This window comes from Paramisgurnus dabryanus, chromosome 22 (assembly GCF_030506205.2).
Source record: "Paramisgurnus dabryanus chromosome 22, PD_genome_1.1, whole genome shotgun sequence".
Classification (NCBI taxonomy): Eukaryota; Metazoa; Chordata; class Actinopteri; order Cypriniformes; family Cobitidae; genus Paramisgurnus; species Paramisgurnus dabryanus.
Window position 1 is genome coordinate 6,923,072 of NC_133358.1, and position 13,267 is coordinate 6,936,338.

Below are 13,267 nucleotides of genomic sequence, written 5' to 3' on the forward strand. Positions count from 1 at the left end.
CTCTTCATGGAAATAATTAAAATATATTTTCGTTTTCACATATTTAAGCTACTAATGAAGAAACAAAAAAGAAATCGCTAGAATGTTATACTCTGAAGTTAAAACGCAATGACAAATAAATCAGTCACTTTAGGTTAAAAGATCTTACCACAGTAGTCGGCTATCCGTTTTTACAACAATAAAAAGTTTCTAACATTATATTCTCCTCAAATTCTCCTCAAATCGATTGGAAATCACTCGTATATATATATTTCTTCTCACATATTTAAGTTACTAAATCAAGAAAGAGACAAAAGAACCGCTAAAATAATGTTAGTCTCTGAGGTAAAAACGAAAGGACCGTTATTTTTTAAATTAACGACTTTTCCTGAGCACAAGATAAAGCGGGTACTTGTGAAGAAGGCGGTAAGCTCCTGCAGACAAGCATGCGCATATTAGACGTGCACACTAAAGGAATAACGGGTTTAATTATGCATTCACTTCATTTCCTAAAAAAAAAACATAACCAAAAAATAACCATTAGAGAACGTTATGTATAAGTTATTTTTAGGTTATTTTATGGTTCCAGAAAATAACCAAAAAATAACGTTCTGTATAAGTTATTTTTAGGTTATTTAAAAATAACCACCCTGCAACGTTACGAGAACGTTATTTTATGGTTCCAAAAAAATAACCAAAAAATAACCAAAAAATAACGTTCTGTATAAGTTATTTTTAGGTTATTTTAAAAATAACCACCCTGCAACATTATGGGAACGTTATTTTATGGTTCCAAAAAAATAACCAAAAAATAACCAAAAAAATAACGTTCTGTATAAGTTATTTTTAGGTTATTTAAAAAGAACCACCCTACACCGTTATGGGAACGTTATTTTATGGTTTCAAAAAAATAAAACCTAAAATAACGTTCCCAGAACTTTATTTTTTGGTTCCCAAAAAAATAACCAAAATATAACCAAAAACTAACGTTAGGGGGAACGTTCTGTGTTTGCTGGGCATATGGGCCCATGAGTACGCTAGGGGGCCCCACCCTCATCACTTTTTCCTTTTTATTTTTTTATTGTATACGTTTAATTATTTACACTGTAGTAAAATGTAAAGTAAATTAATATAAAACTACGGTGAATGACTTTGTGTTAAGTAAAATTGAGACACTTTTAAAAAACAGCGTGCAAGCATGACCTAGTAGATGTAATTACATATTTGGCGGTTCTGGTGGTTTTTAATTTGATTGTGCGGGTATGGATATGGGTGGGTAGGCAACATTTTGGTTTGGGATCAGTTTGGTGGGTTTGCTAAGTTACGACAAATAGTCGACAGCCCTATATTGGCATTTCAAGGTAAGATCTCACATGCCACTAAAAAGCGTTCATGCTGATCCGTAAACTGTATGTTTCATGAAAAATAAAAAAATATTTGTGTTAATACAAAAGGACAGCAAGAGCTTTATTTAGGGAAATATTAGCGACTGCTGACAACTATTGCATTTCTAAGACGGACAATAACTTCATAGGCGTAGTTAAAAATATTATTTTCTAAATAAACATGAAATAGGAGAATTGTATAAGCCATAATTGAGTTAAATTTTAAATGACTAAGAGCTGGTTTTAATGTGACAGCGGATCATTTTCAAAGTGAAAGTGATTCATTTTTATTCAGGTTTGCAATGGAGGTTTTGCCAAAATAGTAAACTTAATGCAGCTATTATAAACGCTATATTAGATTGTTTTTAACATATCCAAATAGAGAATGTCTATTTTATATTTATGTTTGAGTATTGTTGTGTTTAAATATTGTTGTAATGTTGTTAATGTTTTGTTTTAATTTAATCCGATTATTAAGACTCTAATTTTAAACGCCATATATTGGTTGTTGTAATGCATTGAAGGCTAATATGACGGTACAAATGGAGTGACATAATTTTCGAGTTTAAATTAAGTTTTGTTTGCTTCAAATGAATTTCGTTTAATATACTTTGTATCTTAGTTTTAATCAATGTTTTGTTGATAAGTGTTGTGAATATTAAAGAAAAAGAACATTAAAAAGAACACCGTGCATCTCATTACGTAACAAATATAAACTACTGCAATATACTACCAAATGCCAAAACATGCAGTATTATCTTTGTAATGATATAGTTGTTGTTGGATGTGCAAAATCATATTATGGAGTATATCACTTTAATCGCTTTTCAAAAAACAGCCTTCAGTGCACAGAAATTAAATTTGCATGCCCATCATCAGCACATTTGATTGCGGCATGCTTTTGACTTTTAAAAATCAACGTCATATTTAAAACTTTAGCCGATTGTGCTTTTTGCAATTTCAGTGTCACTGGCCTACCCGGCGCGGGCGAAGCGCACACTCTTAAAGATCAACCTAATATTAATTTTAATTTTGCCTTTCAAAGCTCCTTCCAAAGATTTCCATAGTTTCACAAATGCATCTTCATGCATTATTCTTCTTTTAGTGATCTATTTAAAATCACGTGAATGTTTTCTGCCTTTCCAGATTAAAATGATAGTCTATTCGTTTTTCGAATAAATCAGTTTTTTTTCCTCATGCATTTATTTTTAGTTGCAAATGCGACCTGTAAAATTAAATAAACGCACTCAACTGAGTAATTTTATATAGCTACACATAATGGTATGAAAATCATCTAAAGAAAGGGGCCCAAATTTCTGTCTTGCATACCCCCTTGAAACTGTTCATTGCGCCCCTCTACCCCAGTCCCTAACCCCAATGTCACAAAAACCTGTTGCCAGTCTTTAATCTATGAAAAACTATCATTTAGTATGTTTTTTAGCTTTTCTGTTTATGGGGACCAGGGCCGTGCAGAAACCATTGGAGGGGCAGGTGCTCAAAGAATAAAAAGGGCACTTTGCTTGCCGACACGCAAGCACACAACTGAAACAAATAATAAAGTAATACAGAATAGAAAGATGATAAGTCTAACGTTTTTCTTTATTTTCCTTGCAAATAGAGTGAGACAGAAAAATCTATATAGACTGAGTTTTATATCTATATATTTATGCATTTGGCAGCAGCTTTTATCCAAAACGACTTACAGTGCATTTCATTTAGTGTTTGTGTGTGTCAACACAGTATATGCAGTTTTGAAATTATATGATATAATATATTGCATTGTGACATTAAGATATTATTACGTTTACAGGCTTGTGTTTTTGTTGTCATATTTAAAATATAATTATATTCTATTCTAATCCTGTTCGAAATTTGTATACAAAGAGAGTAGCCTACATATTTTAGTTTTGAATCGTGTTTGTGTTGTGTTTTTGCACACTTTGATGCCTTGATGACAGGGCAATAAAATAATGACATTCATCTCTCCTTTTATTCATTTCATGAAGCCTCTAGTACTTTCTTTATTTTCAGGTAAACTAAAACTGGTTGCAAAGCTGGAGAGTTTTTGACTGAGTTAATAATTTAGCACGAGTATGGCTATATTACCCAACATCAGCCGACATTGTCTTTTATCAAAGGCGAGTCCAGGAATCGTAAATTCAATGTGATACAAAAATTAAGAGTTTTTTTTACCGTATTCATCGGATCTTGCTCTTCCAACAAACTCCGCGTGACAAGTGGATGACATTAGAACAGCGCGAGAGCGATTTGAAATCAAACTCCTCCGTATGATTTCCCGAATATTTCTCGCGGTACTTTGATGTCATGTGCGTTTCGGTTCTTGCATTGCTGCGTGAAGTTGAGCACACCTAAAAACTCGAGACAGCTACCTGTATGAACTTCCGGCAGAGAACGTCCCTGCCTTTGCCTCATCCATTGTTTTTATATGGGAAGAATGTTTTATTTTCAGCATGAGAAATACAAGGTGTGGCGTGTGAAGGCTGAAATGCGTGAGACTTGAGAGCCCTGTTTGCATCTAACGTTCTAGAGATGTTAATACACACAGACAGCAATAAACAAAAGCTGTGCATGCTCTCCTCACGTTGTTCTTGTAAAATAATAATAATATAACAAGCATACCGCTTCGGTTCAATGCCGGCTCGAGGGGGATCCTCCCTGTACTGCGCACCGTGTCGTGCACGTGTGGGCGCTGCTAGCGCTGTGAGCTTTCCCTAAAGAGATTGTCCAATAAAAGGTCAATACGTCATCATGTGACTAATTTTATTTGCGGCTAAATTATTTTTTATTAATTTTACTAATAGTTAGATTGGGCAGGCCTTCACAAAAGGGCATTTAATTACAAAAAAATGCCTTGACAAAAAGGGCACTTTGGGCATCCAGGGGTAAAGGGGCAGGTGCTTGGGCACCCGCCGCCCCCCCCCCTCTGCACGTGCCTGATGGGGACACTGTCTGTGTCCCCGTAAACCACCTTTATAGCATAATAAACATGTCATTATACACTATTCATGTCCTCGTAAACCACATAGACCAACCCCCCCAGCCCCCCCCCCCCCATACACACACACACACATACAATTCTTGTTGTGATTACACCCATTTTTGTGATGTTTGGTTCATGATAAGCTTTTTAATTGTTTGTACGTTGTAAAAAAATTCTTTGCTGCCTTAATTTTTTGTTGATCAACTCAGATTTCAGGAGTCATTTTAACTTACTATTATTTATCTTGACTATAGATGAGTTGTTATAACTACAGATGAGTTGTTATTACTTTTAAAATATAGTTGAATAAAGTGCATTTCATTTTATAAGTTGTAGCAACTCATCTCAACTCATATAAATAATAGTAAGTTGACATGACTTTTAAATCTGAGTTGATTCAACAAAAAAAATTAAGGCAGCAAAGATTTTTTTTACAGCGTACGAACAATTAAAAAGCTTGTCAAAAACCAAACATCACAAAAATGGGTATTATCACAACAAGAATTGTGTGTGTGTTTATTCTAGACAATCATTTCAATCTCTATAAGCACCACTGGGTGGGGTAATTTTATCATGTCTGAGATGTGTGCAATATAAACAATGTCATCTATTAATATGGGTGCTAAAACAAAACTGCACCACTTGTGGAGAATTTCTATGTTGGCTTCAGGCAACAAATAATTTTTTGTTGTTTTGAAGGCTTTTTTTAAAAAAAAAAATGGTGAATCAATATTCCTGATTGGTTTTACGACCCCCGGATCCCCACTCCCAGTCCTGAGTGGCATTTTATTGTGGCCAGCCTAAGGCACCTATGCAATAATCCAGTGGTTCTCATGGGGGCTAAAAATATGGCTACTAACCAACAGCACTACTTTTTATAAGTTAATATGTTTTGCTTAATTAAAATGTTACGTTTTAGAACAAATTTGTCATAAAATTTCTTTGGGGGGGCGCGAAGGAATGCACTGTTCACAAGGGGGGCCATACGCTAAAAAAGTTTGAGAACCACTGCAATAATCTAATCAGCATCTTGATATGCAAAACATGTGAGGTGAATGGATTATCTCAGCAAAGGAGAAGTGCTCACTAACCAAAGATTTATACAGATTTGTGAACAATATTTGAGAGAAACAGGCCTTTTGTGTACATAGAAAAACTCTTAGATCTTTGAGTTCAGCTCATGAAAAATTGGGTCTTTGCATTTGTCTCTTCCAACTATGTCATGGGCTGGCTCCCGTGTTATTATTTAAGCATTGGAATTGAAATTTGGTTTGACTGGTATTTTGGTTTTCTTTCAGATTATATGGATATTTCTGGATGATGGTCAGATGCAACAGTTCAGACCTCATGCACATATGAAACGCATAATGGGAATCAGTGAGGAAGAGTGGAATAGACTTCAGAAGGCTCTTGATTGGCCGAGTCCTCGTCAAGAAATTACTGAGCTGAAGCTGAGCACAAGTCCATTTCACACAACATTCTCTATTGTGGGGCTCAAAAAAACGTACAGAGTTGGAGAAAAGATCCATGTTATTATTACAGCGAGAGATCACAACAAGAACTTGAAATCATATGGAGGCGATTTTTTTCAAGCAAAGCTTTTCAACACAAAATTAAAGGTATGTTTAAATATCTGGGCTACGTTTAAGTCCACTTAAAGACATCCACTCGCAAACTTCTCTAAGCCTTCCCCCTGGGGGAATCCCTGCTGTTATTATAACAACAAGAACTAGAAATATGTAGGTGATTCTTTTCAAGCAAAACTTTTTAATTCAAACTTTAATTCGAAGATATGTTTTTGAGCACATTGTTGAAGGTATACTTAAAACCCAGCTGAGCTGCCAACTTCGGAGGGAATACGCCTGGAGTCTGTTGCTATCTGGGAAGAATGCATAAGGCAAAGGGAAAATCTTGAATTCTTGAATGTTTGTGCTTGGTTGACAGTTAAGGTTCATAATGACATTTGGGGTTATTATGATAGATTTGCCCATATTAGTTGACCACATTACATCTATTCCATTTTTCTTAAAGGCAAGTGTTTATGGGAAAGTTGATGATCACCGCAATGGGACGTACACTGTTGATCTTCTGCTACCCTGGGAAGGTCAGGCACAAGTGTCTGTGCGACTGGTCCACTCCAGTGAAGTTGTGCATATTCTTAAAAAATACAGGGACTCCTCAATCCCACGTAGCCTTTATTATGGTTACTTTGAAGGGTCAGGACCAAAAGGAATCAGGATTAAAGAAAAAGTAGAATGTAGTCTGAAATGGGGCTCAGATGGAAGTTGGATTAAACGCAGCTGCTGCTGTGTGTATAAGGATGTAAGAACAGGAACGGTGTGGCAGTGTGAGAGACCAAAAAAACTTTCCTGTGACAAATGGGTGCATCATGAAAGAGGGGCTTTGAAAGACCCATCAAATAAATTTGAACAACAACTTTTTTCAAGGTAAGTGGAAAAGTTCCCCAATTCTAGAAAAGCATATATACGTATTTCACTCCCTCATTCATTCATTCATTCATTCATTCATTCATTCATTCACCATCTACAGAAAATTAACAAATGTTGGTATTCCTGGAGACAAACAAGCCATAAATGTTGTTCAGAACAATACAAGCAATGGTACAGTACAGTTATACAGTTATAAAGTACAGTTATATTATAGTAAATCATTTTCATAATTGCGATACACCTTAAATTAAATATGCTGTTTCTCTTCTTAGGCACAAGAGTAAAATGCAGATCTGGTTTGACTACACCAGTACCTGCAGGGTTTTATTTTAAAGATGTCTGGGAGTCTTTTTTATGTAACACTCAGGAATTCAGTCCCTCAGAAATGGGAAATTGTCTTAAAAACAAGATTGTTTACCTGTTTGGAGACTCTACCACAAGGCAGTGGTTTGAGTATTTAGAAAGAAATGTGCCAGGCAAGTCATTTTTATAAAAATTAATTACCACAATTGATATAATGAATAAATTATATAGCTGAATTAATGAATACAGTGGCATTTAAAGATATAAAGTATGAGTGTGAGACAGCACTGCTAAAAGCTGCTTGATATGAAGTTGAATCATTTAAGCCTGTGAAAACTCACTAAAGTCACTGGCCCAACATTAACATTACATTAAGCCTATCAGTAATTTAAATTCTATTTTTCAATTCAATTCAATTTTATTTATATAGCGCTTTTCACAAAAGTCAATTGTTTCAAAGCAGCTTTACATAAATAGAAGCAGTGAAAAACACAGAAAAACGACAGATAGCACAACAAAATACATGATAGCATGAGCAGTTAAATTTGCTGCGGCTATGACTCAATATTATAAGCGAACGTATTACTAAAGTAATGTCTAGAAGAGGAGGCTAAGTAAAGCCCAAAAAGGCTGCCTCCCCGGGGTGAAAAACCCCCTAGGAGAAAAAAAAACCCGGGCTTTTATCCGAGGAAAAATAAGTCCTAGGAGGGAAAAACCCTTGGGAGAACGGATAAGGAGATTTAGCGGAGATTAAGCGGGTTCTGCCGGTGATCGTTGGTCAGGCATCAGCTGGGCATCAGGTTGAAGGACGGCCAGTAGATCAGAGGTGTGCCGACTTTCACATCTACCGGGACTGGGTCTGTTTGTCTCGTTGTCCTCGGGGTCGAGGACGAGACAGGGAGAGAAAAACAAAATCGTATTAGCGTAGCGGCCGTTCATATGTATTGAAGTGTCACACAGTGATGTGGTTTAACTCAGCTTAGTTCCAGATAGACTAACTATTGCGGCATAATTATATTATCCACAGTTGAGGATTTAGCAAATTATAGTATATATGGTAAATAAGGGTCACCTTCCGATCTTTAAGAGAAAATGAAACCTGACGACCCGTTTGACTGTGGCAAACGGGTCTATATTGTATACCATTTACAATACCACGAGAAAACGCTAAACATCGCAACCCGACCATACGTGCTAACCTGTTTGACTAAGGCCGGAAGCCCCACTGTCGTCGTTAATGCAGGTTCAGTGGCAAACGGGTCTATATTGTATACCATTTACAAGACCACGAGAAAACGCTAAACATCGCAACCCGACCATACGTGCTAACCTGTTTGACTAAGGCCGGAAGCCCCACTGTCGTCGTTAATGCAGGTTCAGTGGCAAACGGGTATGTATGGCATACTATTCACAAGACACACGAAAACGCGAAAAACGCATCCCGACCGTACATGCTAACCCATTTGACTAAGGCTGGAGGCCCCACTGTCGTCGTTAATGCAGGTTCAGTGGCAAACGGGTCTGTATGGCATACTATTCACAAGACTTACGATAGAGCCAAAATCGCAACCCGACCATACGTGCCGACCCGTTTGACTAAGGCTGGAGGCCCCACTGTCGTCGTTAATGCAGGTTCAGTGGCAAACGGGTCGGTATGGCATACTATTCACAAGACACACGAAAGCACCAAAATCGCAACCCAACCATACATGCCAAACCGTTTGACTAAGGCCGGAAGCCCCACTGTCGTCGTTAATGCAGGTTCAGTGGCAAACGGTGGCAAACTATTTAATGCAATTCATTTTTAAGTGTTCATGCAGAAAAGGTTTTTATTTATTTATTTGGTTGGTCTGTGTTATGACCGTGAGTGCTTTGTTCCGTAAAAATAACTATTGCGAGTTAAGTACCTTTACTAAACAAGTTATGCGAATGCTTTGTTGAAGAGAAAAGTTTTAAGTCTAGATTTAAAATGATCGACTGTGTCTGATTCTCGGACATCGGTTGGTAAATCATTCCAGAGCTTAGGGGCTAAGTAGGAAAAGGATCTTCCACTTTTAGACACTTTTGATAGTCTAGGGATAATCAATAGACCAGAATTTTGCGACCGTAGTGTGCGTGATGGATTGTATTCTGATAGTAATTCTCTAAGATATGAGGGTGCTAATCCATTTAAAGCTTTGTAGGTGATTAGTGATATTTTAAATTGTATGCGATATTTAACTGGTAGCCAGTGTAAAGATGCCAGAATTGGGCTAATGTGGTCATACTTCTTAGATCGAGTAAGTACCCTTGCAGAAGCGTTTTGAACTAGCTGAAGCTTGTTGACCTGATTTGAATGGCATCCCCCGAGTAGCGAGTTACAATAGTCTATTCTAGAGGTCATAAAAGCATGAATAAGCTTCTCTGCGTCAGATGTAGACAGTATATGGCGTATTTTTGAGATATTTCTAAGATGGAAGAATGCTGTGCAGCAGACGTTGGAAGGAAAACTCATATCAGTTGTTGAGATCGGAGAGAGACGTCACGCTGAACAGATCGTGTATCGGAGCTCCGTTGAGTTCATCATCTAAAATCCTTTTTTTTTACCATCTTATTCCTATTTATATAATATAACTTAATAGTTTTACAGAGGAATACTTTACCATGACGATTATTGAGCAGTACTACCACGTGAAACTATTTATCACTAATAAACACCCAGTGTTAGCATATAGCCCGCTAGCATCAACAAACGGTGGAGGCTGAAGCTAGCATTTTCCGATTTAATGGCGGATTCATCTGATATATGCTTTTCTGACCTGTCCTCACCTGAGCGGGAAGCTGTGGAGGAGTTGTTACCCGGTTTTAGCAGATCCAACGCGAGGTACAGCGCACACTTCACCGTGTCTTCCGTGATCGGGAAGCTGTGGAGGAACCGCTGCCCGGCTTTCGCAGATTCACCATGCCCCACATCACCCTGGCCCCAGACGTTCGCAGGCGACCGAGGCACGTCACAACCGAACACCCCACGCGATGCAGCTCCGGGGACCGCATTCGGGTAAATAAAGACGCCATCGCCCAGCATGAAAGCGGTAAGACTCCGCTTGTTATTATAACATGTACTACTTGCCACATGTATAGTTTAGCTTCTGCTGTTAGCATAGAGGGGTTTACATGCACTAAGTGTATTGAAGTATTAAGGTTAACTGAGAAGGTTGCTGAACTAGAATCGCGCATCCGAACGCTAGTTGAGGATAGCAAAACCGTTAATGTTACTGTTGCAAATAATCTATCGAGCGAAAAGACTAATGGCTCGGTTCCGACATCAGATGCTAATGTAAATATTACAAATACTGTATCGAGCGCACATAGTGTTTATCAAAATACACATGGCTCGGTTCCAACATCAGAGTCAAGTCGGCGGTCTAATTGGGTGACTGTCAGGCGGCATAGTCATAAAAGGCGTCCTTCTAAGACCCAAAATGTTACGGTAGTTTCTAACAAATTCGATCCCCTAAGGAGTACACCAGCTGAAACACCTTTTAAAAGTGCCCTGGTCATTGGAGATTCTATACTCAGGAACACTAACATTGAGGCACCAAACACCATAGTCGACTGTATACCGGGAGCCAGAACGTCTGACATTAGATCCAAACTTAAAGTGCTGGCTAATGCTAAGCGGAAGTTTTCTAAGATTGTTATTCACGCCGGCACGAATGACACCAGACTCCGACAGTCGGAAATCACCAAAGATACTATTAAGGAGATGTGTGAAATTGCAAAAACAATGTCAGACAATGTAATATGCTCTGGCCCCCTCCCCGCCTACCGGGGAGATGAAACACATAGTAGATTAGTCTCTTTCAATGGCTGGATGTCAAAGTGGTGCCCTCAGCATAATGTAGGGTTTATAGACAATTGGAAGCATTTCTGGGGAAGACCATTCCTCCTAACCCGAGATGGCCTTCATCCGTCATCGGAAGGAAGTGCTATACTCACTAGAAATCTGATCAATAGTCTTAATTCTGATATAGTCTGACTATCCAGGGCCCAGGTAAGGAAACAGACGGATCGGCTTAACCATCCGTCTGTTAGCTGCCGTGATATGTCAAGACCACTTATATCCCAGCACTTCGAGTCAATCTTACCGAAATATCAGCACATTTCAACTGTATCTGTTCCCCGAACAAATAAATACAGAGCACCGCTTGTTACATCTGGTACAAATCTGATTAATATAAAATTAGAAAACAATACATTAACAGATGAACTTCGAATGTTAAAATTTGGCCTTCTTAACATTAGATCGCTTACCAATAAAGAACCTATTGTCAATGAAATAATTACAGACCAAAACTTAGATGCACTCTGTTTAACAGAAACCTGGCTTAAAGCAGACGACTACATTAGTTTAAATGAATCCCCCCCACAAGACTATTTATTAATTATTATAAACATGAACCTCGATTAAAGGGGAGAGGGGGTGGTGTAGCTACAATATACAACACAATTTTTAAAGTAAACCAAAAATCTGAACTAAAATTTAAATTATTTGAACTAATGTTGTTAAATATGGAAATAACTGATCGTAACCACAAACAGCTTTCTTTTGCCTTAGCGACAATCTATAGACCTCCGGGCCACCATGCAGATTTCCTTAATGAAATAGCAGATTTCCTGTCTGAGCTTGTAGTCACTGTAGATAAAGCTCTTATCGTTGGTGATTTTAATATTCATGTGGATAACCAAAAAGATGCATTAGGACGTGCGTTTATGGATGTTCTAAATTCTCTCAATATTAGACAAAACGTGACAGGGCCAACGCATACTCGTAAGCACACATTAGACTGAATTCTGTCACTTGGACTCAATATTAATGATGTCGAAATATCACCTCAGAGTGATGCAGTTTCTGACCATTACCTTGTGACATACACTGTACTTCTAGATAGGATCACTCAATCCACAACATGCTACCGACTAGCCAGAACAATAATTTCCACCACTAAAGATAGCTTTATTAGCACTCTTCCAGACCTGTCCCAAATGAAACATGTAGCAGATAACTGTGACGATCTAGATATTGTAATAGAAAACCTAAACAATGTCTGTTCTAACACATTGGATGCCGTTGCTCCCATTCGAAAAAAGAGATTCAAAGAAAAACCGCCAGCTCCATGGTATGACCATCACACCGCAGCCCTTAAAAAGGCAGCTAGAAAAATGGAAAGAAATTATAGAAGCTCAAAGTTAGAAATATGGCGTGCAGCATGGAAAGAGAGTGTTAAACACTACAGACAGGCTATTAAAACCGCCAGATCTACATATCTTAGCAAGCTTATAAATGAGAATCATAATAACCCTCGTTTCCTCTTTAGCACAGTTGCGAAACTGACTAGAAACAAAGAACAAACAGAAACCAATAGTAAACTTCAACACAATAGTAACGACTTCATGAACTTCTTTTCTAACAAAAGGATACGTTCCAACAGCTTTCAAACTAGCAGTTATTAAACCGCTGATAATAAAACCACAGCTTGATCAAGGAGAGCTTAATAACTTTAGACCAATCTCAAATCTCCCTTTTCTTTCGAAAATATTAGAAAAGGTAGTGGCAAGCCAGTTACGCACATTCTTGACAAATAATAGTACATATGAAAAGTTCCAATCAGGATTCAGGCCCCACCATAGCACAGAGACAGCGTTGCTTAGAGTTACAAATGACCTCCTATTAACATCCGATCGTGGTGAAATCTCAATTCTTATATTACTAGACCTTAGTGCAGCCTTTGACACAATAGATCACACAATCTTACTCAATAGACTAGAAAACTATATTGGTATCAGTGGTCAGGCGCTAGCCTGGTTTAGGTCATATCTAACCAATCGCTATCATTTTGTTTATGTAAATGAAGAAGAGTCATATCACTCCCTGTTTAAATACGGTGTACCGCAGGGATCAGTTTTAGGTCCTATCCTGTTCTCGTTATACATGTTACCCCTAGGAGACATTATCAGGAAACATAACATAAGTTTTCACTGCTATGCGGACGATACCCAGCTTTACATCTCCTCGCATCCCAGCGAAACACACACGTTTTCTAAGCTAAAAGACTGCATTAGCGATGTTAGTGACTGGATGGCACATAACTTTCTTAAGCTCAACTCCA

The 13,267-nt window shown here is 37.9% G+C and overlaps 1 protein-coding gene across 1 annotated transcript in view; it reads left to right on the plus strand.

The window, feature by feature from the left end:
- The window catches only part of LOC135785259 (NXPE family member 3-like), a 55,907-nt gene that overhangs the window by 17,892 nt on the left and 24,748 nt on the right, over positions 1-13,267 (plus strand). The window contains exons 3-6 of the mRNA XM_065294595.2: positions 5,664-5,984; positions 6,397-6,812; positions 6,916-6,986; positions 7,088-7,291. Of these exons, the coding sequence (XP_065150667.2) occupies positions 5,664-5,984; positions 6,397-6,812; positions 6,916-6,986; positions 7,088-7,291 (1,012 nt within the window). The remainder of the gene's footprint in view (positions 1-5,663; positions 5,985-6,396; positions 6,813-6,915; positions 6,987-7,087; positions 7,292-13,267) is intronic.